We start from the raw sequence: 27,938 nt of genomic DNA, 5'->3' as shown, positions 1-27,938 counted from the left end.
CATGCCACCTCTGCCCCGGAGAAATGACGGTGATAAACGAACCGTCATCATGAGATTCATCAACAGAAAACACAAAACAGCACTGTTAAAACAAGGGAGAAAACTGAAAGGGACAAACGTATTCATCAATGAACATCTCACCAAACAGAATGCTGACATCGCCAGGAAAGCACGCTTCTTAAAGAAACAGGGAAAAATCCAGCACACATGGACTTCAAACTGTAAAATATTCATCAAACTGAACGGATCACCAGAACAAGCAAAGGTTATAGCAATAAGGAACATCGAGGAGCTGGACAAATATGAACAATAGGTATGAGGACTCAAACACATCACAGCACCATGATGCAGACTGGAGCCATCCACTCATCCACATCATCTACACCCGGAGACAAGAGAGACATAATGACTAAGGATAATGATCCGTTTATTTCTGCCCAGGAGCTCTGTCTAGATACATTTAATTATAATAACTCTGCTAACCGCCCCTTCGAATCTGAAAATGATCCTGATACCTTTTTCAGTGAGAATATTGTGAGACAGTGCAAATATTTTACAGAAGAACAATTTAAAAATTATAAAATCAATGAAGATTTTTCAATTATACATTTCAACAGCAGAAGTCTTTCTCGTAATCTGTCCACTATTAATGATTGTTTGAAAACATCCAAAAAACGTTTTTCAGTTATTGCAATTTCAGAAACATGGTTAAATGAGGATAATAAAGATCTCGTATATCTTGATGGTTATGAATTGTTCCTGGTTAATAGGCAGACGAGAAGGGGCGGAGGCGTTGCATTGTTTGTAAGGTCAGATTATAACTGTAAACTCATCAACAACATGTCATTTACAGTGGACAACATCATGGAATGTGTTACCATAGAAATTACATCTATAAACTCCAAAAACATAGTTGTTTGTTGTGAAAGTGTTGTGACACGGACCCACAACAGGGTGCGCAAATGAACTGCCAATAGATGAGCCAAAAAGTAACAATTTAATGTTGTGAAATGTGCACAACGAATATACAGACAATCTCAGAATATAATTACAGTCAATCCACAAAGGTGATGTGTGGGCAGGCTCGAGGATAGAAGACGTCCCTCCTGAGAAGAGCCGGAACCACACGATTTCCGCCACCACAGAACCTGGTGAATACTGGAGCCGCCAAGTCCCGAATTCCCAGGTGATCACCGTCCCCAACTGTCGGATCTGGTACTGCTGGCGAGAACAAAGACAGTCAAGTGTGGGTGTGTGTACACCCAGTAACAACAGCGGTGGGAATGCCACCTCCACCTCTCACTCAATAACTTGCAGAGTACTGAAGATTCCTCAGGGAAAAAGAGTGCCTTCTAGCGCTCTCTCAGCTTCCACTGACAGCGGTACCGGTACTCCTGCAAACACTCACAATATACAAGCAATATTGTAAAACGGCTGAGGATATTACCTCCAATGAAGTATGATATCTCGGCAACGAGGTGGAGATGACGTCTGGTCTTTATGGAGTGAGATGATGTTGAGTAGATGGGTGACAGCTGTCAAGAGGTAATGAGTGACAGCTGTCACCCCCGGCTGTGTCCATGGCGGCAGCGCCCTCTCGTGCCTGAAGCCCGCACTTCAGGCAGGGCGCCCACTGGTGGTGGACCAGCAGTACCTCCTCTTCTGGCGGCCCACACACAACAGTTGTTAGTTGTATTTACAGAGCTCCTGGGACAAATATTGACACCTTTGAAGACATTATCTTAGGAATGTACAACAAAATCAACAGAAATAAGCATTTATTTGTCTGTGGAGATTTCAATATAGATTTTTTAAACCCTCACAATCATCCACAAATCACTTCATTTATAAACACCTTGTATTGTTTAGGGCTGTTTCCAACCATCATTCATCCTAGCAGAATAACTATGGATACAACAACTCTCACTGACAATATTTTAACTAACGTTATATCCGGTAATCTTAGTGGGGGACTACTGGTCAGTGATATCAGTGATCACTTGCCAGTTTTCTCAGTCTTTGCATTGGAGGGTTGTTGTAAGTATCGAAGCAATACCAAATTCATGAGTAGAAAAGTAACACCTGAAACAATTGATAATTTAAGGGAGGATTTATCAAGTCAGAATTGGTCAGATGTTTTTGTTGATGATGTTGACAGGTCATATGATGCTTTCATTTCCATTTTTTCCAGTTTGTATCATAAACACTGTCCATTTGTTGACAAAATATATAGAAATCAATATAGCAACAAACCATGGAAAACTAAGGGTCTTCAGAGGGCATGTAAAAAGAAAAACGTACTATATAAACATTTCATAAAACTACGAACTAAGGAAGCTGAAAGTAAGTATAAAACATATAAGAATAAGTTAATCAATATCATGAGACTCAGTAAAAAAATATATTATAATGAGTTACTTGTCAAAAATAGAAATAACATCAAAAACACATGGAACATATTAAATAAAATAGTAAAAAAGAATAGAGTAACTAGATATTATCCTTCATTTTTTCAGAGTAACAACTACATCACGATTGATAACGACGTGTCTATTGCTGAACACTTTAATGAATACTTCGTTAATGTGGGTAAAAATCTTGCCAGTAAAATTGACTCATCAACTAATAACTTCTGGGTAAATAATTCAACGTTTAACAAATCTGTTTCAATGTTCATTGGTGGTACTCATGAAAGGGAAATACTTGATCTGGTCAATGGTTCAAAAAGTAAGAAATCGACTGATTTTAATAATTTGGATATGGCTTTATTAAAAAAAGTTATTGATTGTATAGTAAAACCGTTCAATTATATTTGCAATATGTCACTAAGTACTGGTAAATTTCCTTCTCAAATGAAAATAGCCAAAGTAATTCCTCTGTTTAAAACTGGTGACAAACACACATTTTCTAATTATAGACCTATATCACTCCTGCCACAATTTTCCAAAATTTTGGAAAAAATATTTGCTAAAAGATTAAATGATTTACTGAAGCATAACATCATTTGTGAAGAACAATATGGATTCAGAAGGTCTCGAACTACATCACATGCTTTGATGGACTTTGTGGAAAGTATAGCATCTGCAATTGACAATAAACAATACACAATAGGTGTTTTTTTTTTATTTACAGAAAGCATTTGACACAATTAACCATGGAATACTATTAATTAAACTGCAGAAATATGGAATCAGAGGTCTGGCATATGAATGGATAGCTAGTTATTTACAAGGCAGATTTCAGTATGTTCAGTTCAATAATACAAATTCTGAACTCAGGGATGTCACATGTGGGGTGCCGCAGGGCTCAGTGCTGGGTCCTTTGTTGTTTATAATCTATATAAATGATATAAGTTGGGTGTCGAGTTCACTGAGATGTGTCCTTTTTGCGGATGATACAACTGTGTTCTGTAGCGGTGAAAATCTTGAACAGCTTCTGGACATAGTGGAGAATGAACTGGAAAAATTTAAGGTTTGGTTTGACGCTAATAAGTTGTCACTCAACCTTGGGAAAACTAAATGTATTATATTTAGAAATAAACAGGCACCCAAATGTAAAAATTTAACTATAAACAATAAGGAAATTGAGTTAGTAACAGAGAATAAATTTTTAGGTGTTATAATTGATAATAAACTTAGCTGGAAACCACATATAAATTATGTGAAATCAAAATTGTCAAAAACTATAGCCATTCTGTATAAAGCCAAAGACCTACTGCCGCAAGAAGGGTTACTTACTTTATATCATTCTCTGATGGTACCATATATGACATATTGTAATACATATTGCAATAAACAATATCGTGAACCAACTCATTCTTTATTTGTGTCTTTAAATGTATTAAAATTCATAGATTTGGTCGATTACATTACAATTCAAACTTTATTTCGAGCGAAAAACCAAGCCTTACCGAGACATGTCCAGAGTCTGTTCCGATTGAGGGAATCCAGATATAGTTTAAGAGGTTGTGCAATTTTTATGAAACCATCAGTAAGAACAAATGTAAAGGGTTTTTGTGTGTCTGTGGTTGGGGTGAGGAAATGGAACAAATGTTCAACAGAGGTTAGAATGAGTAGTAACTTAGTAAGATTTAAGAAACTACTCAAAATGAACATCATGTCTAAGTATCATAAAGAAGCAAATATAATTTGATTTATATGGAATGTTCAATTTATAAGTGGGACTCATTGTATATTTGAATGTGTGGGTATGTATATGCGTATGTAGATATATAGATATGGGTAGGTGTATATGTATATAAGTGACTGTGTATATGTATGTATGTATATATTTACGTTTGTAAAGTATATTAGTATGTATATAGGTATATATGGCACAGCCCAAGCAGAGGGTCACCCCCAAGAGCTTGGTCTGCTTGAGGCTTCTTCCTTATAGGGAGTTTTTCCTCACCACAGTTGCCTAGTGCTCGCTCTGGGGGTTGGTAAGGTTAGTCCTTACTGGCGTAAAGTGCCTTGATTCGACTTTCTTGTGATCTGGTACTATATAAATATAATTATAAGTGAATAGTACTCGTATATTGATGTGTATGTCTGTGTGTCGACATGTAGTAGTGAATTTGTATTTATGTAAATATGACTGATAAGAATTGTTGGACTTGTACTAGCAGGGGTGGGCGCTAATAAGCTTTGCTTCAGCCCACAACCCTTTCGGACTCACTAGTTTTGTCTGTGTTTGTTTGTGGAATTGTTAATTTTTCCTATTTGAATATTTGTGTGCCGAATAAAAACTTTGTCACTTGTCACTTGTCACAAATAAAGTCTAAGTAAATAAAAAAAAAAAAAAAAAAAAAAAAAAATAGCTGTAATTCATACTGGGACATTTGTCATTTTTGGCCATTTTTGTTGTGGACGACAACGAATGCCCGTACTTTGTGTACTCAATTCATGCGCAATTGATCCTCTCTCCAGTGGGACAGGGCCCTTAGGTTTTTCTGTACACTCCTGCCACATGTTGAGTTCTTCTCTAGTTTAGATCCAGCCTTTAATTTTCTGTTCTGTTTCTGCCTTTTCATTTGTTTATTCTGTTTCTCACAGTTGGATTCTAGGTATCATTATTTCCTAATTGTTTAACATTTGTTCTGTCACTTTCCTCTTTTTGCTGCTTTTGTCTGACACGCTCACCTGTCACTCCACTCTTGTCTCACTTAGCCACGCCTTCTGTCCTGCACCTGCATCTCATCACGGCCTGATTATCCTCTGCTTTTAAACCCCTTGTCGTCCACCACTCACTGCTAGTTCGTTGTGCGTATCGCCTCCTTGCAAGCCTCTTGTTGTTCTCCCATAGTCTGTTTTCTCGCCGTATATGACCCTCTCCTCTTTTGACCTTGCCTTTTGCCTGAGCCAATTAACCTGCTTCTCTGTGCCTGAACCCTGCTTGTTTTCGACTCTGTTTTTGCCTCCTCTGATACACCTGTTTGCCTGTGCTGGAACTCTGCTTGTTACTGACCACGCCGCTGTCTCATGACTGTCTGTACCGCCGCATGCCTGCTTGTCACCCTGTGTATTGACCTCAGCCTGTTTTTTGATTAAACCTTTTTCTAAATCCCACCTCTGAGCGATGAGTCTGTATTTGTGTCCACCTGCCTGTCGTGCCACGTTCTCACAGTTCCTGACAGGTATGAATGCCATCCAGTGGATCCACAGAGATACGTAATATAGGAAATTGGCGTGAAATTGCAAATATCTGTCCAGACACTTATTCAGCTGAAAAAAAAAAAATTATATATATGGTCCAAATGGCATTGTTTTAACTCAGCCACATGGGGTGTGCAGCCAATACATTCTGAGTGCCGGTCCCAAGCCCGGATAAATGAGGAGGGTTGCGTCAGGAAGGGCATCCGGCGTAAAACAAGCCAACCCAACTATACAGACTCAGAATCGAATTCCCATACCGGATCGGTCGCGGCCTGGGTTAACAACGTCCGCCACCGGTGCTATTGCCCAACAGGGTGCCGGTGGAAATTGGGCTACTGCTGGGCGAAGACGACGAAGAAGAGGAGGAAAACGTTGCCACGAACAGCGGGAGAAGAAGAAAACTAGAAGGGTGGAAATGAGAGTGGGGACTTTGAATGTTGGTAGTATGACTGGTAAAGGGAGAGAGCTGGCTGATATGATGGAGAGGAGAAAGGTAGACATATTGTGTGTGCAAGAGACCAAGTGGAAGGGAAGTAAGAGCAGGAGCATTGGCGGTGGGTACAAGTTGTTGTACCATGGTGAGGACAAGAAGAGAAATGGTGTTGGGGTCATTTTAAAGGAAGAGTATGTTAAAAGTGTGTTGGAGGTTAAGTGAGTGTCTGACAGGGTGATGAGTGTGAAGTTGGAAATTGAAGGGGTGATGATGAATATCATCAGTGCATATGCTCCACAGGTAGGTTGTGAGATGAAGGAGAAAGAAGATTTCTGGAGTGTGTTAGATGAGGTGGTGGAGAGTGTGCCCAAGCATGAAAGAGTGGTGATAGGAGCAGACTTCAATGGCCATGTTGGTGAAGGGAACAGAGGTGATGAGGAAGTAATGGGTAGATATGGTATCAAGGATAGGAATGGGGAAGGACAGATGGCAGTTGATTTTGCAAAAAGGATGGAAATGGCTGTGGTGAATACCTACTTTAAGAAAAGGGAGGAGCACAGGGTAACATATAAGAGTGGAGGAAGGTGCACACAGGTGGACTACATTCTTTATAGGAGATGCAAGCTAAAAGAAATCACAGACTGTAAGGTGGTAGCAGGAGAGAGTGTCACTAGACAGCATAGGATGGTTGTTTGTAGGATGACTTTAGAGGTAAAGAAGAAGAAGAGAGTGAGAGCTCAACAAAGGATCAGATGGTGGAAGCTGAAGGAGGAAGACTTGTGTGAAATTTAGCGAACAGGTGAGAGAAGCACTAGTTGGAGGGGAAGCAGTTTTGGACAACTGGAAAAGTACTGCAGATTTGGTGAGGGAGACAGCTAGGGCAGTACTGGGTATGACATCTGGACAGTGGAAGGAAGACAAGGAGACTTGGTGGTGGAATGAAGAGGTCCAGGAAAGCATAAGGAGAAAGAGGTTGGCGAAAAAGTTTTGGGATAGTCGGAGAGATGAAGAAAGTAGACAGGAGTACAAGGAGATGCGGCGTAAGGCGAGAAGAGAAGTGGCAAAAGCAAAGGAAAAGGCATATTGCGAGCTGTACAAGAAGTTGAATAGTAAGGAAGGAGAAAAGGACTTGTACCGATTGGCCAGACAACGTGACAGAGCTGGAAAGGATGTGCAGCAGGTTAGGGTGGTAAAAGATGCACATGGTAAAGATGCACACTCCTCACTGACAAGTGAGGAGTGTGTGCTGAGAAGGTGGAGGGAATATTTTGAAGAGTTGATGAATAAAGAAAATGAGTGAGAGAAAAGGCTGGATGATGTGGTGAGAGTAAATCAGGAAGTAAAAGAGATTAGCAAGGAAGAAGTGCGGGCTGCTATGAAGAGGATGAAGAGTGGAAAGGCAGTTGGTCCAGATGACATTCCAATGGAGGCATGGAAATGTCTAGGAGAGATGGCAGTAGAGTTTCTAACCAGATTGTTTAATAAAATCTTGGAAAGTGAGAGGATGCCTGAGGAGTGGAGAAGAAGTGTGCTGGTTCCTATTTTCAAGAACAAGGGTGATGTGCAGAGCTGCAGTAACTACAGAGGCATAAAGCTGATCAGCCACAGCATGAAGTTATGGGAAAGAGTAGTAGAAGCTAGGCTTAGAAAACAGGTGAAGATCTGTGAGCAGCAATATGGTTTCATGCCGAGAAAGAGCACTACAGATGCAATGTTTGCTCTGAGAATACTGTTGGAAAAGTACAGAGAAGGACATAAAGAGTTACATTGTGTGTTTGTGGACTTAGAAAAAGCTTATGATAGGGTGCCAAGAGAAGAGTTGTGGCATTGTATGAGGAAGTCTGGAGTGGCAGAGAAGTATGTTAGGGTAGTGCAGGACATGTACAAGAATAGTGTGACAGCGGTGAGATGCGCAGTCGGAATGACAGACTTATTCAAGGTGGAGGTGGGATTACACCAAGGATCAGCTCTGAGTCCTTTCATGTTTGCAGTGGTGATGGACAGGTTGACAGATGAGATCAGACAGGAGTCCCCATGGACTATGATGTTTGCAGATGACATTGTGATCTGTAGTGAGAGTAGAGAGCAAGTTGAGTCTAGTCTGGAGAAGTGGAGATATGCTTTGGAGAGAAGGGGAATGAAAGTCAGTAGAAGCAAGACTGAGTACATGTGTGAATGAGAGGGAGCCCAGTGGAATAGTGCAGTTACAAGGAGTAGAAGTGGTGAAAGTAGACGAGTTTAAATATTTGGGGTCAACTGTTCAAAGTAATGGAGAGTGTGGTAGAGAGGTGAAGAAGAGAGTGCAGGCAGGGTGGAGTGGGTGGAGAAAGGTGGCAGGAGTGATTTGTGACCAAAGAATATCAGCAAGAGTGAAGAGGAAGGTTTACAAAACAGTAGTGAGACCAGCTATGTTGTATGGTTTAGAGACGGTGGCACTAACAAAAAGACAGGAGGCAGAGCTGGAGGTGGCAGAGCTGAAGATGTTGAGATTCTCTTTGGGAGTGACAAGAATGGACAAGATTAGGAATGAACATATCAGAGGGACAGCTCAGGTGGGACGGTTTGGAGACAAAGTCAGAGAGGCGAGATTGAGATGGTTTGGACATGTGCAGAGGAGGGACCCAGGGTATATAGGGAGAAGGATGCTGAGGATGGAGCCACCAGGCAGGAGGAGAAGAGGGAGACCAAAGTCCTCTTTGGTTCATGGATGTGCTGAGAGAGGACATGCATGTGGTTGGTGTGACAGAGGAAGATACAGAGGACAGGGTGAGATGGAAACGATTGATCTGCTGTGGCGACCCCTAACGGGAACAGCCGAAAGACAAAGAAGAAGAAGAAATGGCATTGTTTTCATCCAAGGAGATAATTATATAGGTTTTGACAGAAAAAAATGGGTTATAACTGCAAATCGGGCTGAAATTGCGAATATCTGTCCAAACACTTATTCAGACACTTATTCGACAATTTTTATTTATTTATTTTGTATGAATGACATCCAGTTGATCCACAGAGATGCATAATATAGGAAATTGCAAATATCTGTCTATCTGTCCAGTCCAGACACTTATTTGGCTGGAAAAAAAAGTTTACTTTTTGGTCAAAATGGCATTCTTTTGGTCCAATGAGATGATTTAATATAGGTTTTGACTGAAATTCGTCCGTTTGTATTAGAGCTTAAACATGAATCAAAGCTTATTATATTTTTTAAATTCATGAAACTGAAGACGTCATCAAAGCTGTGCGTTAACATATTGTATATTGTAACGTATTGTAATATTGTATCTTTACAAAGCAAATAAGGAAAGTTTGGTGGTTGTGTCTTTACAAAGCTAAAAAAAAAGTTAGTTCATTATTTACCACAATTATAACAACCAAGGAAACTGATAAATGGAAAAAAATAAAATAAATAACATAACTGATCAGGTCACATAATGGCTTATTAGGAGTATGATGTAGAATAATGTTTGTTTTGACTGTGTGACACACACACACACACACACACACACACACACACACACACACACACACACACACACACACACACACACACACACACACACACACACACACACACACACACACACACACACACACACACACACACACACACACACACACAAACACAAGGTCCCAGTCAAAAGTTTGGACACTTTCTCATTCAGTTGCACAGTTAATTATGTTACTCTCCTAAATCTGGTATTATACATTTTAACAGCTTTTTAGTTTAATTTCAAGTAAAATTTTCTTGACTTTGTTTTAACCAAAGCTTAAAAGAAAAACAAAACAAAAGGGCTTGCCTTGAAGTTATATTTCTGAATGTGGATCCTTATTACCAAAATATTTCAATTTATAATGTTTTTTTTAACTTTCCAGTTAGGTGTGAAAAGAAACCAAGCAATAGAAATTATAATAATCAGTAGTTGCTGGTCTAAAAATTAAATTTCATGGACTACCAAAGTACAGAGACCAAAAAAGAAAAATGCATTTATTCTGTATTGTTACATTTACTGTTGTAGCATTTCCATTATCGGAAATTATACAGGGCTGAAAAATTTTTCATTCATCAAATTACATTTTTTTTGTGTGTGTGTTTAAAACAATACAGTTGTCAATGTTATGTTACATTACCTCAAATGTTTGAGCTGTCTGACCTACAAATGTAAGTTCAAGATTACCAAATAAACCTTTCCACTGTTCCTCGGACAACTTGACCAAAGTCCAGGCTCAAGTTGTGATGGCCAAACATGGGATTTGTTCCTGAAGCCAGCACCATTGGTAGAATGGTGCTTTCATTCTACCAAAAGCTTGAAAGCCAACTGAAGTACAGGTCTTTGAACTTGTTTGCTTCATCACCAGCCAAAAGAACCAAAAAATATAAAATAACAATAAAATCAAAATGCGCACGTTAAGATCTTGGTCCTTTAGTTTTCATGACTATTTTGCATTGTGTCTGTTTGAGATAAATAAAACAATTTAAAAATTGGTCGACAACAGTCACACCGTAGGTCTCTGGTTTGAATCCAAATGTCATAGCTAGTGTTCCCTCACCTCTGATGCCCCCTGAGTTAACCACTCATGAGGCAGAAAATCATTGCAGCAGTACTCAAGGATCCTCTGAAGATATTCAGACAAAAACATCTAGTTGTCTTAAAGATAAATGGCAATTGGGACAATTTTCTTAAAAACCTGAATAAATAAATTTAAGAAGAAAAAAAAATAGAAAATTAGTAAAACTGGGTTCAGTTGAAAAGAGGGCTGAGAGACATGCAAATTTAACTGTGGGACTCCCCGTGTGTGATTGGTGGATGGCGTTAGGGCTGGAAACATTGCTGTGTCACTTGTTTGCATGAGAAACTTTGTCCAGACCGCAGTCGCCACCGAAGCCGTACAGGGTCCTTAATTCCCTGCCTCTTCAGAGCGTACACCACATCCATGGCGGTCACAGTCTTCCTCTTTTTTCCCCAGCTTTATTTTGAATTCACTTCTCTTACAGTTACAACATTCTTGAAAAAAAAAAAAAAACACTTCCAAGAGTAGAAGACATAACAGGGTAGAAAAAAGAAAAAAACAAAATACAAAATAAAATATAAAATATAAAGGAAAGAACTAAACAAAACTAAAATAAAATAGAATTAAAAAATGCGAGTTACAAAATTTAATTGTATTCATTAAAAATATTTTGTGTTTTTATAGCCTTTCTGTTGTTTGAATCTGAAATTGAATCAAGATATAGTTTAAAATCTTTAACAACGTGGTCTAAAAGCAGTTTTCTGTGCATTTAGTCCATGAGCCAAGCAGGTTTTCGGTACAATTTAAGGGGAATAAACAACACTCTGAATCGAGCCTCGGTGTATCATGGCCTACACAAAAATGCATGACAGCCATCCCATGGTGGTAGCTGTAGCCAGGTAGGGGTCTGTGAAGAATTACACAGAGGTCAAACTTTAAAAATGCTCCAATCATGTTGAAAACTATATCACATTACTTATCTGGTCATAACAATTCCAAAAACGTATAGTTTGGACTATCTGTGATGGAATGTTTTGGAGTTATGGGGTAAAAACAGCAAAAATGGTGACAAAGGTCAGTTTCTGTTTGTACAGGGGTCAAAAGTTAAAGTTCCTCCAATTTCAGTACAAAAAGATGCAAATTATTGGTTGAAATAAAAGGATTAATAAATGGAATAGTTTTGACTGTGTTGAATGTTTGGTCTCCAAGGTAAAGGTCAAACAAGTTTAACATCTTGTTATGTGGGCCGCTGAAGAGGAGGTACTGCTGGCCCACCACCACCAGAGGGCGCCCTGCTTGGAGTGCGGGCTCCAAGCACGAGAGGGTGCCAGACCCAGAAGAAGTGACAGCTGTCATTCATCCCCTGCACCAGCTGTCACTCGTTCATCGTCATCATCACCATCATAAAAGCCGGACTGCAACTCCACCTCCTCGCCGAGAAATCGACTACTATTGAAAGGGTAATTTCTCTGCTGACTGACACTTTGTGTGTATAACCTGAACTTCTGTTGCAGCCGTTTTACTGGAGTGTTGCCTTGTCTGAGGAATTGGCATTTGGTGTGGCAGCGACGGCTTCGCCTCACACCCCAACCCAGATAAGTGGTTAAACCAGGAGCTGCACGAGTGTGTGATTGGAGGTGGAGGTGCTCCCTCCTAACTGTGTATGGACTGTGGATTACTGAGTGTGCGGACTCACACTCATACATCTTATCTCTGCTTTCTGCCAGCAGTACCAGGGTCGACAGCTGAAGACAGAGGCCACCTGGGGACTCGGGACTTGGCGGCTCCGGTGTTCTTCAGACCGTTGGTGGTGGAAGCCGTGTGGGACGCGGCTTCTCTCTCGTCGGGGGTCTTCTATCTTCGAGCCTGCCCACACGTCACCTGGTGTTAATTGACTGTGCAAATTTCTGTAAATTTAGTTGTGTATTATCACAACATTAAATTGTTACTTTTTGGCTTACTCATTGTCCGTTCATTGGCGCCCCCTGTTGTGGGTCCGTGCTACGACACCTTCCCAACACATCTATTGGATTCTATGACATGTGACATATATTGCCCTGTAACATGATAACTAAGCATGACAGATGGTGCACACTAGTCCTTATTAGAAACCTATTAACCCAAACAATAATTTGCAACATTTTTCTTTACTGAATTTTAGCAACTTTAACTTTTGACCCCTATACAAACTGAAATTGACCTTTGTCACCATTTTTGCTGTTTTTACCCCATAACTCCAGACCATTCCATCACAGATAGTCCAAACTATACCTTTTTGGAATCATTATGATCAGACAAGTAATGTGATATAGTTTTCAGCATGATTGGAGCATTTTTAAAGTTTGACCTCTGTGTAATTCTTCATTGACCCCTACCTGGCTACAGCTACCACCATGGGATGGCTATCATGCATTTTTGTGTAGGCCATGATACACTGAGGCTCAATTCAAAGTGTTGTTTATTCCCCTTAAATGGTACCATTTGGTCAAAATTGATGAGTGGCTCATGGACTAATTGTTTTACTTTTGTGTTAGCAAGAAATAAAATCAGGTTGATAAAAAATATAGCAGAGGAGTTATTTTTGTCTTGAAATCTGTGACACCAAACAAAACAATTTTTTTAAAAAAAAGAAGAAAATCAGGTTTGATATTATTGATCAGAGCCGAAATGTCGTTCCAAAAGTTCTGTGAGCATGTACAGTTCCAAAAAAGATGAGTAGATGTCTCTGAAAAAAGGCCACAGAAACATCAGGAAACATCAACATCCACTCCATATTTCTGGAGAAAGTGTCTAGTTGGATAGAATCTATGTATAAGTTTAATGGAAACTTCTTTAACCTTATGAGTGAGGAAAAAAAATTGTGTGGGTGAGACTTTGTAACCCAATTAAGATTCTGAACAAACGTGTCCCAATAGGATACAAAACATGGGAATGAAACCACATTTTCTTGAAATAAAGAACAGGTTTTAGAATCGATGCCTTTAGCTGAGTAGAAAAACAAAGGTCACTAACAGTGGATTATTTAGGGTCAGGAAGACTCAGTCTGAATAGAAGAAAAGTCAACCACCTTTAACCCCTTAATGCCCGAATTTATATAGCTGTATATAAAAAAATGTTTTGTGTGTGTTTTTGCCTTTAAGTAGATGGTTAATAATGTTGAGATTATTAATTTCACTTTTGCACAAAAACTAGATAGTAATATTGGGTATTCTGGTAATGACTTTATGTTATAATGTTATAATAATAATGATGGTATGTTGCAAATTTGTGACAACAGGCATACAGGTCAATTTGGTAAGTTGCATATTTGAGTCAGAGATTATAGCATATATGCGATGATGGGCGTTAAGGGGTTAAACAACATGAGCAAACCAGATGGGATAGCATCAAATACAATACCATATTCTTGGAATGACAGGAACCTTGTACTGAATAAGAAATTCTGGATAGCTAAAAAGAAGACCTTTGCTATTAAACAGCTGATTTACTTGAATAATACCATAGTTAAACCATGTCTGAAAAAAGAGACTTGTTTTTGTACAGTATGTTAGAATTATTCCAAATGTAACACCTTTGGGGTGAAAAATTATGCTTATAAATGAGAGAACAAGCTAACAGCACCTGTTGATGGAAGTTAGAAAGTTTAGATGGTATTTTTGAAATACTGTAATTACAGAGGAGAATAAACTCTAGACCACCTAAATTTTAAAAGACATTCTGTGAAATGAAGTTCCAAATAGAATTAGGGTTTTTAAGATAATGTTTTAACCATTTTATTTTAAAAGTGTTATTAAAGGAGTCAAAATCAATAAAACTTAGGCCGCCACACTTATCATTGTTTAAGACAACAGACTTGCATAAATAATGTGTTTTGTTTTTCCATAAAAAGTCGAAGAACATTCTGTCGGCAGATTTACAGACCGATTTATCTACAGTGGCTTGCAAAAGTATTCAGCCCCTTGGTATTTCACGCATTTAAATTTTTTATGCCGTTTCAAATACAAAAAGTAAATCAGGCTTCTCAATATAAAAAATTCTAAAACTATCTTCTTTAGACTCAAACTGAAAACAAATCTAAACAACTTGATATAAATAATTAAAAATATAAAAGCCAAGATGATGGGTTGCATAAGTAATCAGCCCCTTTGGTATAATACCTGTAAATAATCAGTTAATTGCCAGTTTTCTTCAGACAAGTCAGAAGATGGATACATGGACATTTCCAAGTCACTGAATATGTCTTGAACTTTATTTACATCAGTTATGGAGAAATACGAACAATATGGCACACTATGGTAAATCTGTGGAGTGGACACTTCTCACAAACTGAGTGACTGTGCAAGAAGGAGAAGAGTGAGGAAAGCCACCAAGACACCCAGACAACCCAGAAAACGTTTTGTGGCCTGGTTTACGTTTGTATTTGAAATGTCATAAATTAAAATGTGTGAAATACCAAGGGGATGAATATTTTTGCAAGCCACTGTACATAAAGAGACTGTGCAGCATAGGCTAGACGGGATAATCCTTTTGCTTTAGTGAGCAGAACTCTAGCTCTCAGGGACAGGTCCCTTTGTCACCAGTTGTTAAAGATCTTTTTTGATTTTTCAAGGATTGGGGTGAAATTGGCAATGCTTCTGTTTTTACTATTTTTAGTGATATTGATACCTAGGTATGTTATAGAATCTATGACAGGGATGCCACAAATAGAGGAGTGTGTGCAAAGATTCACTGGCAGTAGTTCACACTTGTTAATATTGAGGGACAGGCCAGAGGCCGTAGTAAAACTTTCAACAGTATTAATTGCCAGAGACACTCGTGACATATCTTTTAAAAACAAAGCTGCATCATCAGCTAACTGGCTGAAAATATGGAAAAGGTCAACCTGCAATGCTGATCCCCTGTATGGGGCTGTTTCTAATATAAACATTTAAAAGCTCAGCTGCTAAAAAAAAAAAAAAAAAAAAGATATACAGATAGTGGGCATCTCTGTCGAACCTCTCATTGGAGGTTAAACCTAGGAGATGTACCTAAAGGAAGTTTGATACTGCTATTACCTTTTGCGTGCAGAGTTTGCACACATCTATAGGAAAAACTCACCAAAACCAAATCTTTTAAGTGTAGTAAGCATGAATTTGTGCTCTATGACGTTGAATGCTTTGGATTTGGGAATTTCATAGTTCCAGAGGTGAGAATGACCAGGAGAAGGTTTTTTTTTTTTTGTATGCGGCATTAAGTTGTGGAACAGTCTGGTGATTGAACTGAAGCAATGTCAAAGCATCTGTCACTTTAAGTTTCTGTACAAACAAAATATCTGGTCACAATATACAGATAGTGAGGATTGACTGTATTATGTTGTTTGTGTCAAATTAGATGTTATTTACCCTTATGGCATTCCATTTATCATTGTTAGTATCCAATCATCACTGTTACATTGTTACTTACCCTCGTGGTATTTCCATTACCATTGTTGGTAATGGGGGGAAAAAACAAAACATTGTTACCTGTGATAATGTCTGGATATAAGATACAAGTTATTATGTATGTGTGATTTTGCACATATAAGATTGTGACTGGTTGTTTATGAGGTGTTCCAAAATGCCTTGATAACTTGACTGTTTTTGGTTTTTTGTGAGTGTATTATTGTTATGTGTCGGACGCAGCTCGGAGAACCGACCAGCGTTTGAAGGACCCAGTATGAAATAAGCAGAGCACGGTACAAAGGCTAACTGAATTTAATACATAACAGTGAAAATGTAATAACAGAAAGGTGCGGCCTGGCGTGGTGCGCTCCCAGCAGCGCTAACGGTCCGGAGCCAGAAGCTGTTTCGGACCCAAGGACCCCGCCGACACCCCCCAGGTGGCCGCAACAACCGAGTCTGTGAAAGAAGGAACCATTATGTGAGTCCACACTCTACACACAGAACACTTAAAGGTGTACAAACAGCAAACACTTCCTGGCTTGATTACTGATCAGCTTCCCAACCTGCAGGCATGGAACATCCAGTTCACAAAACTCCACCGCAGTGGAAGCTGATACATGACTAACATACAGCTCAATACAATAAGGTGTGAGGGACACCACATTTACTGACTGTATAACTGTTAGTCACAAAATCCAACGTACCTCAGGAAGTGTGCTGACGAGCGTGAGACCTCACCCTCTCCTCTTTCACAGACCGTGCATCAAACCTGGACATTCTCAGCGTCCGCTGCTGATGAGATGGCTCCCAAGACGACGATCTCACCCGTCTGGTCACAAGGTCGAGTCTCTGGCAAATACACACTGTGCACTCCAGTCTTAAATGCCAACATGCTCCAATCCAGCCAGATGCACCTCAGCTGTGAGTCCTGACGAGTCGCAGGTGATCAGGGTGAGGTCCTGACAGCCTCAGCAACACAGCCACTCAGTCCCAAATGCACGCCACCTGGGAGGAAAACAAAAAGACAAACAAACCGGCAGCCAGGCCCCCCCAGCCATATAACAATTATTTTGTAAATCGGGGTGGGGTTTAATACATTTTACTTCTCCCCACTCCATTTCGAGCATCAGTGTAATATTGTTATTGCTGTGCTGTCTGATTTAAGTTCAGTTTTAAGTCAATTTTGTTACTGTGTGTGAGTATACATTTAAAAAAGTTAGTTTAATATAAAGAACATGTAAACTTGACACAATGAGCGGAAGCTCGTTTAATGAACGTTGTTCCGACAATGTCCTTTGAGACAAATTAACATTGTGATCATTTGTTTAATTTCGGAAGTGAGGCTCAACATTGGGTTTGTCCGAGTTGACGCGTTGTTTCAGAGGAGGGAAGCAGACGACCACATCATGGGTATTTGTTAGCCACGCCCACCGTGTGATTCTCAGCAGATGATTGGTAGACCACCTTTCGGACAAGTCCTGCATTGCACGCTCTCAGTGGCCCCGCCTGCTGCTGTTCAGCAAGCAGCCTGTTTTGTGATTGGTCGGGCACAAAGAGTCTTCCGCCGCTCGGAGGGCTTATAAAAAAGGCTCTGTGCCACTCGGCAAGTACTTTTTCTCTGTGCTTTAACAGCGAAGGTTTAGAGCGCAATCATGAGCGGAAGAGGCAAAACAGGCGGTAAAGCCAGAGCCAAGGCGAAGACTCGCTCCTCTCGTGCTGGATTGCAGTTTCCAGTCGGTCGTGTCCACCGTCTGCTGAGGAAGGGCAACTATGCGGAGCGTGTGGGTGCTGGAGCCCCCGTTTATCTGGCGGCTGTGCTCGAGTATCTGACCGCTGAGATCCTCGAGCTGGCCGGCAACGCTGCTCGGGACAATAAGAAGACTCGTATCATTCCCCGTCACCTGCAGCTGGCTGTCCGCAACGACGAGGAGCTCAACAAACTGCTGGGCGGAGTGACCATCGCTCAGGGCGGCGTGCTGCCAAACATTCAGGCTGTTCTGTTGCCCAAAAAAACCGAGAAGCCCGCAAAGTCCAAGTAAACTTGTTCATTCAGCTGGTACAGGCTGGACCCCAAAAAGGCTCTTTTCAGAGCCACATCACTTGTCCTTAAAGAGCAACGTTCTACACTCCCTGTGTGATTTTTTTTTTTGCGTATTTATTTTTTCTCAGAATACTTTATCAACTGAAACATAAGAAATCTGATAGGAAGGTATGCAGGCAAATCATATATATGATCTGCCAAGATTTATTAAGTCGAATTCTGACTAATTAAGGGCATGATTTTAAATTCAAATAATTACTGTGCCATTATCTTGAGCAGAATTACTGCAAAAATTGTTTATCATTAGCAAACTACTTACTTTTTTCCCCCCAAAATAGTTAAACTGAAAAAAGAGCAACATTCTACACTCCCTGTGTGTGATATTTGTTTTGCGTATGTTTGATATATATATTTTTTTCAAAATAGTTAAACTGAAAAACATGATAGTAAATCTCAGACAGAAGCTTATGCAGTAAAATCGTATTATATATATATATATATATATATATATATATATATATATATGCAGGGGTGGTGGCCAAGTGGTTAATGCAGTGCAGAAGGTTCCAGGTTCAAATCCCACCCCTGCCACATTTCTCCATGTAATGTGGAGTTGCGTCAGGAAGGGCATCGGGCGTAAAACTTGTGCCAATTCAACATGCAGATCCACCTTGGATTTGCTATGGCGACCCCGAGTGCAAACAAGGGAGCAGCCGAAGGGACTTTATATATATATATATATATATATAGATATAGATATATAGATATATATCTATATAGATATAGTCCACCCAGATTTCTTAAATCCATTTGACAAATTAAGAGCATGATTTCTAATTGAAATGATTATCATGCCATTACCTTGAGCAGCATTATTGCAAAAACATGATATCATTATTATAGTCAAAGAAAAACAAACCTTGATGACCTCTGACCTGTAGGTTGGTTTTAAACCGGGTGTCTCCACTACTTGATGCAGCTTTTGTCATGAATGAGGTCATAAGTCATTAGAACAAGAAAAGCGATGTTTTTGTGACCATGTTCGATGTAACTAATGCTTTTGATAAAGAAAAGTACAGCAAACTATTTTGAAAATTATTAGACAGAAATATTTTGTCATTCCATGAGAATGGAGAGAATTGGACTTAAATATTTTCACGTTTTACTAAACTGTATTATTTTTATTTATATCCTGCAGCATTAAGGACATATTTGACTTTCACCAAAAATATTTTCCCATCTCAGGCATTAATTTTATTATTATTTTTCTGTCATTTCAAAATGTGGTCTCCGTTCTTATTCAAACCCATTATGTACACTATGGAAGCTATCTGAATATGGTCATTAAAAGCATTTTTGAAGAATTTTTTTTGCAAAGCAATTAATATTTTTTTCTTTCCTTTTTTTTTGTTTTAGCTCTTGTAATGTCTTTAGATTCCACGTGCACGCATGCCCACGATTGATGGCAAGACAAATACGTACAACAATGTGGAGAATAACATGAGAAATGCTTTTGGGCAGCTTTGGTGTCATTTGGCGTAATATAAACAGTTAATTTAATGTCACTTTTTGTTTCTTTGAACCGCTCATTCATCAGCTTTTCATCATTGCTTCACCATATAAGAAGAGGTTTTATTGTTTTTTATCCCCCCCCTTATTTTTATTTTGTTTTTGGTATGTTTTGTGTTTTGCACTGACAGACTGGCGTCCTGTCCAGTATGTACCCCACCTTGTGCTCTATTATAGCTGGGATAGGCTCCAGGCCCCTGTGAGCCTTGATTAGACTAAGCAGTTGAAGATGTGTGTGTGTATTTTGTGTTTTTAAAGACAATTAAGTAGAAATGTTATTACACATTACAGCGACAAACAGCAAATACCTTTACGCAAAGTACTTCAAATCTTTAAGTGGCAACAGCTCAAAAACCACCAACAAAGTAGCCAGAAGGACATTTTACACAGTGGAAGTGCTGATTCATACGTAGTGCAACCTGGTTTGGTTTAGTGATCGAACTGCATTGACATAAAGTTCTACAAATCCAACATATATTTTCTCATTTTGAAAATGTATCTGCTGCAAATTTCCCATATTTTATTCTTATCTTTATTTATTATTCATAACTATCCCTCATAAACATGCTTGTCTTATCAGTCACCTACACTGAACACGCCAAGAGGAAGACTGACCGCCATGGATGTGGTGTACGCTCTGAAGAGACAGGGAAGGACCCTGTACGGCTTCGGTGGTTAAACCGCTTCAGTGTCTTTAATGACAACACAAAGGCTCTTTTAAGAGCCGCCCACTGTCCTATGAAAGCTCATCTCCTTTGATTGTATTGGTTCAGCAGAATAGATTACAATTTAACTTTGTTTCTTTTAATTTTGACTTTGTTATTCGTATGTTACTCTATTGCTGCAGTGCTTCTGGTTCTTTTATGAACAAATGCCCACATACAAGACTGACAGCTCGATTGCTGCTTTGCAAATTTGAATTGTCAAGTGTTACATCAAACCATAACATGTTTCGTTTCCAAACGTCCTTACAGTAATGTGCGGTGATTGCAACCTCTGGAATGTAGTGTTTGCTGTGTACGTGTGCGTCAATGTTCTGTAGCGACTGCGGTCTGGACAAAAGCTTCTCATGCAAACGAGCGCCACAGCAATATTTCCGTCCCTAACGCCTTCCACCAATCACACACGGGGAGTTCCACAGTTAAATTTGCATGTAGTCTCTTTAAATGAACCGTTCTCGGAGTTCAAATCTCATTTATTTCGGCCTGGTGAGCTGACCAAGCACGGCGTGTCCGAAGGTACCAAGGCTGTGACCAAGTACACCAGCTCCAAGTGAACTGATGTGCGCCTTCACTATCAAACCAACGGCTCTTTTAAGAGCCACACACGTCTGCAAGAGTGCAAACTTTATATATGTAGTGTGCAAACAGTATTTTTTTTTTTGTCATTCATATGTGATGCTGGATTGCAATACAAACACACCACATGAAATGAAATATGATGTCCACAGCATTGGCACATACTCATAAAAGAATTACGAAGTGAAGTTGGTGCATAAAGTGAAAAATACACTCAACAAAAATATAAATGCAACACTTTTGGTTTTGCTCCCATTTTGTATGAGATGAACTCAAAGATCTAAAACTTTTTCCACATACACAATATCACCATTTCCCTCAAATATTGTTCACAAACCAGTCTAAATCTGTGATAGTGAGCACTTCTCCTTTGCTGAGATAATCCATCCCACCTCACAGGTGTGCCATACCAAGATGCTGATTAGACACCATGATTAGTGCACAGGTGTGCCTTAGACTGCCAACAATAAAAGGCCACTCTGAAAGGTGCAGTTTTATCACACAGCACAATGCCACAGATGTCGCAAGATTTGAGGGAGCGTGCAATTGGCATGCTGACAGCAAGAATGTCAACCAGAGCTGCTGCTCGTGTATTGAATGTTCATGTCTCTACCATAAGCCGTCTCCAAAGGCGTTTCAGAGAATTTGGCAGTACATCCAACCAGCCTCACAACCGCAGACCACGTGTAACCACACCAGCCCAGGACCTCCACATCCAGCATGTTCACCTCCAAGATTGTCTGAGACCAGCCACTCGGACAGCTGCTGGAACAATCGGTTTGCATAACCAAAGAATTTTTGCACAAACTGTCAGAAACCGTCTCAGGGAAGCTCATCTGCATGCTCGTCGTCCTCATCGGGGTCTCGACCTGACTCCAGTTCGTAGCCAGTATTTTGTTTTTATTTTATTTTTATTTTATATATAAATATTTATTGATAGCCTGCAGTCTATCTGCTCTGTGTCAGCTTGATTCCGTCAGATCAGACACCTGAAAGCAGTAAATATAGAGATTTATTGAGGGCACACCTCAGATGTAGCCAACTACACAGATTGTCCAAAGCCAGTGTTGATTGAGTAGACACTTTGACATGGCAGATGAGAAATACCTACTTTTGCATATATTTCCCTTTTGTTTTGTGTGTGTGTGCGGGGGGTGTTCTGACTGATCGGTAATGATTAATAATACATGGGTGCTGTTTTATGTCAAACACTTTTTGTAGATATGAGAAATATCACAATGAGTTTTACTGATGACCCGAGTCTTATTAAAACATGTCTTTTACTTTGGGTGTCTTTCAATCTATGGTTCTGTATCAGAAAAGCCGAACTACACCGACTTTGTTGGTTCTATTCCGTGTCATTGACATAAGGCACATTGGTCATTTTCATTTCTAAACATTCATATTCCTCTAGTATGTCTGTATCATGTAAACAAACACTGTAGACACTCAACATATCACTGAGCTCACTTTATTTTAAAACCATGGGCACATTTTCTCTAATCAAACTGCCAACTGTATGAGATTCAAACGTTATGACTGAGAAACGTGCTGATCGTCTTGACTGTCAATGACCAGAGCGAAGTTGGTTACTATTTACTAGTTACTTATTATTACTCATTTCAGTTTTGGGCTTTCATTTGTTTATCCATGTCTGGAAGTTTTGTTTTGGGGTGTGTGTGTGTGTGTGTGTGTGTGTGTGTGTGTGTGTGTGTGTGTGTGTGTGTGTGTGGTGGAAGTGGGCTGGTGCTTTAAAACCTGTTACATCTTATTGTATTTGTGTCCAAACAGAAATATCACTGTGTTCTTTGTTGGACAAATCTTAGGTTTGTTGGACCTCATTTCATGTTTGTTCCTGTTCAGCACCATGGAGAGCGACAATCACACAAAGTCTCGTACTTTGAGATTTATTGATTGATGACAAAATAGTTCATCTTCTGCTTTCACAGACCTGCCAATATGACCCTCTTGCAGAACACCAAAAGTAAGTTTTTCAGGCTTCTTTCTCTTTCAGCAGGGGGGGGGGGGGTGTGTGCACACTCTGAACAGCAGATGTGACATGAAAGCACATGCTGCATTAGACAATAACACAAGTTTCACATTGGATAACCCCTGCACCTTTCATGCAGATTATGCACCGCAACCTTCTGGTTTCAAAGAAAGCACACCAGCCACTTGGCCACCTCATGAGCTTGAAAACCTCCAGAACAACTGAATTGCATGTTATTCTTGATTGTGATTTTTGTTGTTGTTGTTGTTGTCTAGGAACAGTCATTAAAAGGTCCATTATAGAAAACATAGACATCCTGTAGATCAATCAATCAATCAATTTTTTTTATATAGCGCCAAATCACAACAAACAGTTGCCCCAAGGCGCTTTATATTGTAAGGCAAGGCCATACAACAATTATGTAAAACCCCAACGGTCAAAACGACCCGCTGTGAGCAAGCACTTGGCTACAGTGGGAAGGAAAAACTCCCTTTTAACAGGAAGAAACCTCCAGCAGAACCAGGCTCAGAGAGGGGCAGTCTTCTGCTGGGACTGGTTGGGGCTGAGGGAGAGAACCAGGAAAAAGACATGCTGTGGAGGGGAGCAGAGATCGATCACTAATGATTAAATGCAGAGTGGTGCATACAGAGCAAAAAGAGAAAGAAACAGTGCATCATGGGAACCCCCCAGCAGTCTACGTCTATAGCAGCATAACTAAGGGATGGTTCAGGGTCACCTGATCCAGCCCTAACTATAAGCTTTAGCAAAAAGGAAAGTTTTAAGCCTAATCTTAAAAGTAGAGAGGGTGTCTGTCTCCCTGATCTGAATTGGGAGCTGGTTCCACAGGAGAGGAGCCTGAAAGCTGAAGGCTCTGCCTCACCTTCTACTCTTACAAACCCTAGGAACTACAAGTAAGCCTGCAGTCTGAGAGCGAAGCGCTCTATTGGGGTGATATGGTACTACGAGGTCCCTAAGATAAGATGGGACCTGATTATTCAAAACCTTATAAGTAAGAAGAAGAATTTTAAATTCTATTCTAGAATTAACAGGAAGCCAATGAAGAGAGGCCAATATGGGTGAGATATGCTCTCTCCTTCTAGTCCCTGTCAGTACTCTAGCTGCAGCATTTTGAATTAACTGAAGGCTTTTTAGGGAACTTTTAGGACAACCTGATAATAATGAATTACAATAGTCCAGCCTAGAGGAAATAAATGCATGAATTAGTTTTTCAGCATCACTCTGAGACAAGACCTTTCTGATTTTAGAGATATTGCGTAAATGCAAAAAAGCAGTCCTACATATTTGTTTAATATGCGCTTTGAATGACATATCCTGATCAAAAATGACTCCAAGATTTCTCACAGTATTACTAGAGGTCAGGGTAATGCCATCCAGAGTAAGGATCTGGTTAGACACCATGTTTCTAAGATTTGTGGGGCCAAGTACAATAACTTCAGTTTTATCTGAGTTTAAAAGCAGGAAATTAGAGGTCATCCATGTCTTTATGTCTGTAAGACAATCCTGCAGTTTAGCTAATTGGTGTGTGTCCTCTGGCTTCATGGATAGATAAAGCTGGGTATCATCTGCGTAACAATGAAAATTTAAGCAATACCGTCTAATAATACTGCCTAAAATTGGTCCTAGCACAGAACCTTGTGGAACTCCATAATTAACTTTAGTCTGTGAAGAAGATTCCCCATTTACATGAACAAATTGTAATCTATTAGACAAATATGATTCAAACCACCGCAGCGCATTGCCTTTAATACCTATGGCATGCTCTAATCTCTGTAATAAAATTTTATGGTCAACAGTATCAAAAGCAGCACTGAGGTCTAACAGGACAAGCACAGAGATGAGTCCACTGTCCGAGGCCATAAGAAGATCATTTGTAACCTTCACTAATGCTGTTTCTGTACTATGATGAATTCTAAAACCTGACTGAAACTCTTCATATAGACCATTCCTCTGCAGATGATCAGTTAGCTGTTTTACAACTACCCTTTCAAGAATTTTTGAGAGAAAAGGAAGGTTGGAGATTGGCCTATAATTAGCTAAGATAGCTGGGTCAAGTGATGGCTTTTTAAGTAATGGTTTAATTACTGCCACCTTAAAAGCCTGTGGTACATAGCCAACTAACAAAGATAGATTGATCATATTTAAGATCGAAGCATTAAATAATGGTAGGGCTTCCTTGAGCAGCCTGGTAGGAATGGGGTCTAATAAACATGTTGATGGTTTGGATGAAGTAACTAATGAAAATAACTCAGACAGAACAATCGGAGAGAAAGAGTCTAACCAAATACCGGCATCACTGAAAGCAGCCAAAGATAACGATACGTCTTTGGGATTGTTATGAGTAATTTTTTCTCTAATAGTTAAAATTTTATTAGCAAGGAAAGTCATGAAGTCATTACTAGTTAAAGTTAATGGAATACTCAGCTCAATAGAGCTCTGACTCTTTGTCAGCCTGGCTACAGTGCTGAAAAGAAACCTGGGGTTGTTCTTATTTTCTTCAATTAGTGATGAGTAGAAAGATGTCCTAGCTTTACGGAGGGCTTTTTTTATAGAGCAACAGACTCTTTTTCCAGGCTAAGTGAAGATCTTCTAAATTAGTGAGACGCCATTTCCTCTCCAACTTACGGGTTATCTGCTTTAAGCTACGAGTTTGTGAGTTATACCACGGAGTCAGGCACTTCTGATTTAAAGCTCTCTTTTTTAGAGGAGCTACAGCATCCAAAGTTGTCTTCAATGAGGATGTAAAACTATTGACGAGATACTCTATCTCACTTACAGAGTTTAGGTAGCTACTCTGCACTGTGTTGGTATATGGCATTAGAGAACATAGAGAAGGAATCATATCCTTAAACCTAGTTACAGCGCTTTCTGAAAGACTTCTAGTGTAATGAAACTTATTCCCCACTGCTGGGTAGTCCATCAGAGTAAATGTAAATGTTATTAAGAAATGATCAGACAGAAGGGAGTTTCTGATGTTTACGCTGTGAAACTGCCGGACACTTTGTTACATCATCATTAAAGAGATGTGAGGTGTTACTACAGAAGCATGGAAAACTGGAGCCATGAGGAAGACCTGAACCTGCAACTGACAGATTTCAGCCTGACCTCACCAGCATGTGTGTTTTGTCAGTTGAAAAGTGAAAACTCATCTATGACTTACAGTCCCCCAAAATGATTCAAATCATGTCTAAACTGTCAACTAAGCAACAACGTCAGAGGACAGACACAAGTGGGAATGTCGTTAGTCATGTGTGATGTGAACATTTAATAGTTCAGCAGAGCAGAATTTCATTAAAAGGGCTTGATGTATCCAAATCGTGGTGCCCTCCCTCCTGTCTCTAAACCAGACAATGACTGATTCCATAACTCATAAAGACGAAGAAGGCAAAGAAGCAAATGACATAAACACAGCAAATAATGCTTCGTCAATCATATGTTTGTCCAGTATGGAGCTAAATCAAGGCGAAAACTTTTGTAATCTGAAAATAAAAAAAGATTGAAAAAATAAATTTTGAAACGGAAAATTCAATGTTTGTTCTTGAATTTTCTAATCATTTAAAAAGTATTATCAAAATAAAAACAAGTGTAAGATATAGATTTTTCAGTTTAAATAATTTTTTGATTCAGCTCTGTAATTTTTTTGATCATATAATTTATTTTCATTCATATTTCTTTTTTTTTTTTCACTTTCAGATCTTTTTTTTTTCACTTTTAGATCTTATATTTTCAGTTTCAAACTTTTGGCCCCGTTCTGGCGTGGGAGGGCGTGGCTTCGATTGAGAGGGGCGTGGAATTGTGAGTGACAGGAGAGCAATCAGTCCTCACATGATGTTGCTTTCAGGAAACGTGGGTACTTTGATAGATAATGACTTAACACTTTCTCTCCACTTTATTGTCTTGATACCTGTAAATAAAGTGAGGCTAAAGATGTCTATTACAAGTAATTCTAGACCACTCTTGGTCATTTTTGATGTTTAAACACTGGAAAATATGCAAGATGTTAAAGTTGAACACCTATACCTAAAAAACTGATGTGTCCCAAATCCACAGAAGACCGTGAACGCATCGCCGCATCGCCGCATCGCCACATAAAAATCATTCAATCATCATTTTACAGGCTGCAGTGGAGTGTTACGAGCTTTCTAAGTGACACACAGAGAGTCCTGGCTCAGCAGATCTGAAGGAAGCTTTAATATGGCCACAACCAAGCAGACCGCCCATAAATCCAAAGCCAAAGCCGGAAGAGCGCTCCGGCTTCCCTCGGTGTGAAGAAGCCTCGCCGTTACAGGCCCGGCACTGTGGCGCTGAGAGATCCACCGCTACCACAAATCCACCTGGTCAGCAGCTTGTGGATCAGCAGCTCGGTGGATTTCTGGTAGCGGCGGTTGTCTCAGTGCCAGGCCTGTAATGATGAGGCTTCTTCACACCGCCGGTAGCCGGAGCACTCTTCCGGCTTTGGCTTTGGATTTATGGGCGGTCTGCTTGGTTCTGGTCACATTAAGTTTACGCTGTGAAACTGCCGGACACTTTGTTACATCATCATTAAATTCACTATCCGGTACAACCTCTACGGTGGCCTGGAGGTGCAAACCAACATTACAAATTCTGAAACACTTTTACAAATCTTGAGACAAATTTACATTTTAAAAACACAATTTTACATATCATAATACAACATTACATTACCATAACACATTTACAAGTTCCAAAACAAAATTACATTTTAGAAAACAAATTAACAAGACGTGAAACACTTTTACAATCGCCGAAAAAAAATTACAAACTATATCAACCGGAAAGGGAATGTCCCAACTCTGGGATTGACCTGGAAGTGAAGCAGGAGCAGCAGATTGAAGTTTATTTTAGTTAAAAAGCGATGGAGTTATGTTTTGCCCATTTTGTGGAAAACACATGAGCCCCTTAATGTTGTGTGGGCCGCTGAAGAAGAGGTACTGCTGGCCCACCACCACCAGAGGGCGCCCTGCTTGGAGTGCGGGCTCCAAGCA

The 27,938-nt window shown here is 39.7% G+C and overlaps 1 protein-coding gene across 1 annotated transcript; it reads left to right on the top strand.

Annotated features, from left to right (window-relative positions):
* Positions 1 to 17,630: 17,630 nt before the first annotated feature.
* LOC117529838 (histone H2A) lies at positions 17,631 to 18,141 on the top strand. Its single transcript, XM_034192709.1, has one exon. The coding sequence runs from the start codon at positions 17,669 to 17,671 to the stop codon at positions 18,053 to 18,055; it is 387 nt and encodes a 128-aa protein (XP_034048600.1). The 5' UTR covers positions 17,631 to 17,668; the 3' UTR covers positions 18,056 to 18,141.
* The last annotated feature ends 9,797 nt before the right edge of the window (positions 18,142 to 27,938 follow it).

Source organism: Thalassophryne amazonica, chromosome 17 (assembly GCF_902500255.1).
Source record: "Thalassophryne amazonica chromosome 17, fThaAma1.1, whole genome shotgun sequence".
In the NCBI taxonomy this organism is placed as follows: Eukaryota; Metazoa; Chordata; class Actinopteri; order Batrachoidiformes; family Batrachoididae; genus Thalassophryne; species Thalassophryne amazonica.
This window is presented reverse-complemented; position numbering and strand designations above follow the sequence as displayed.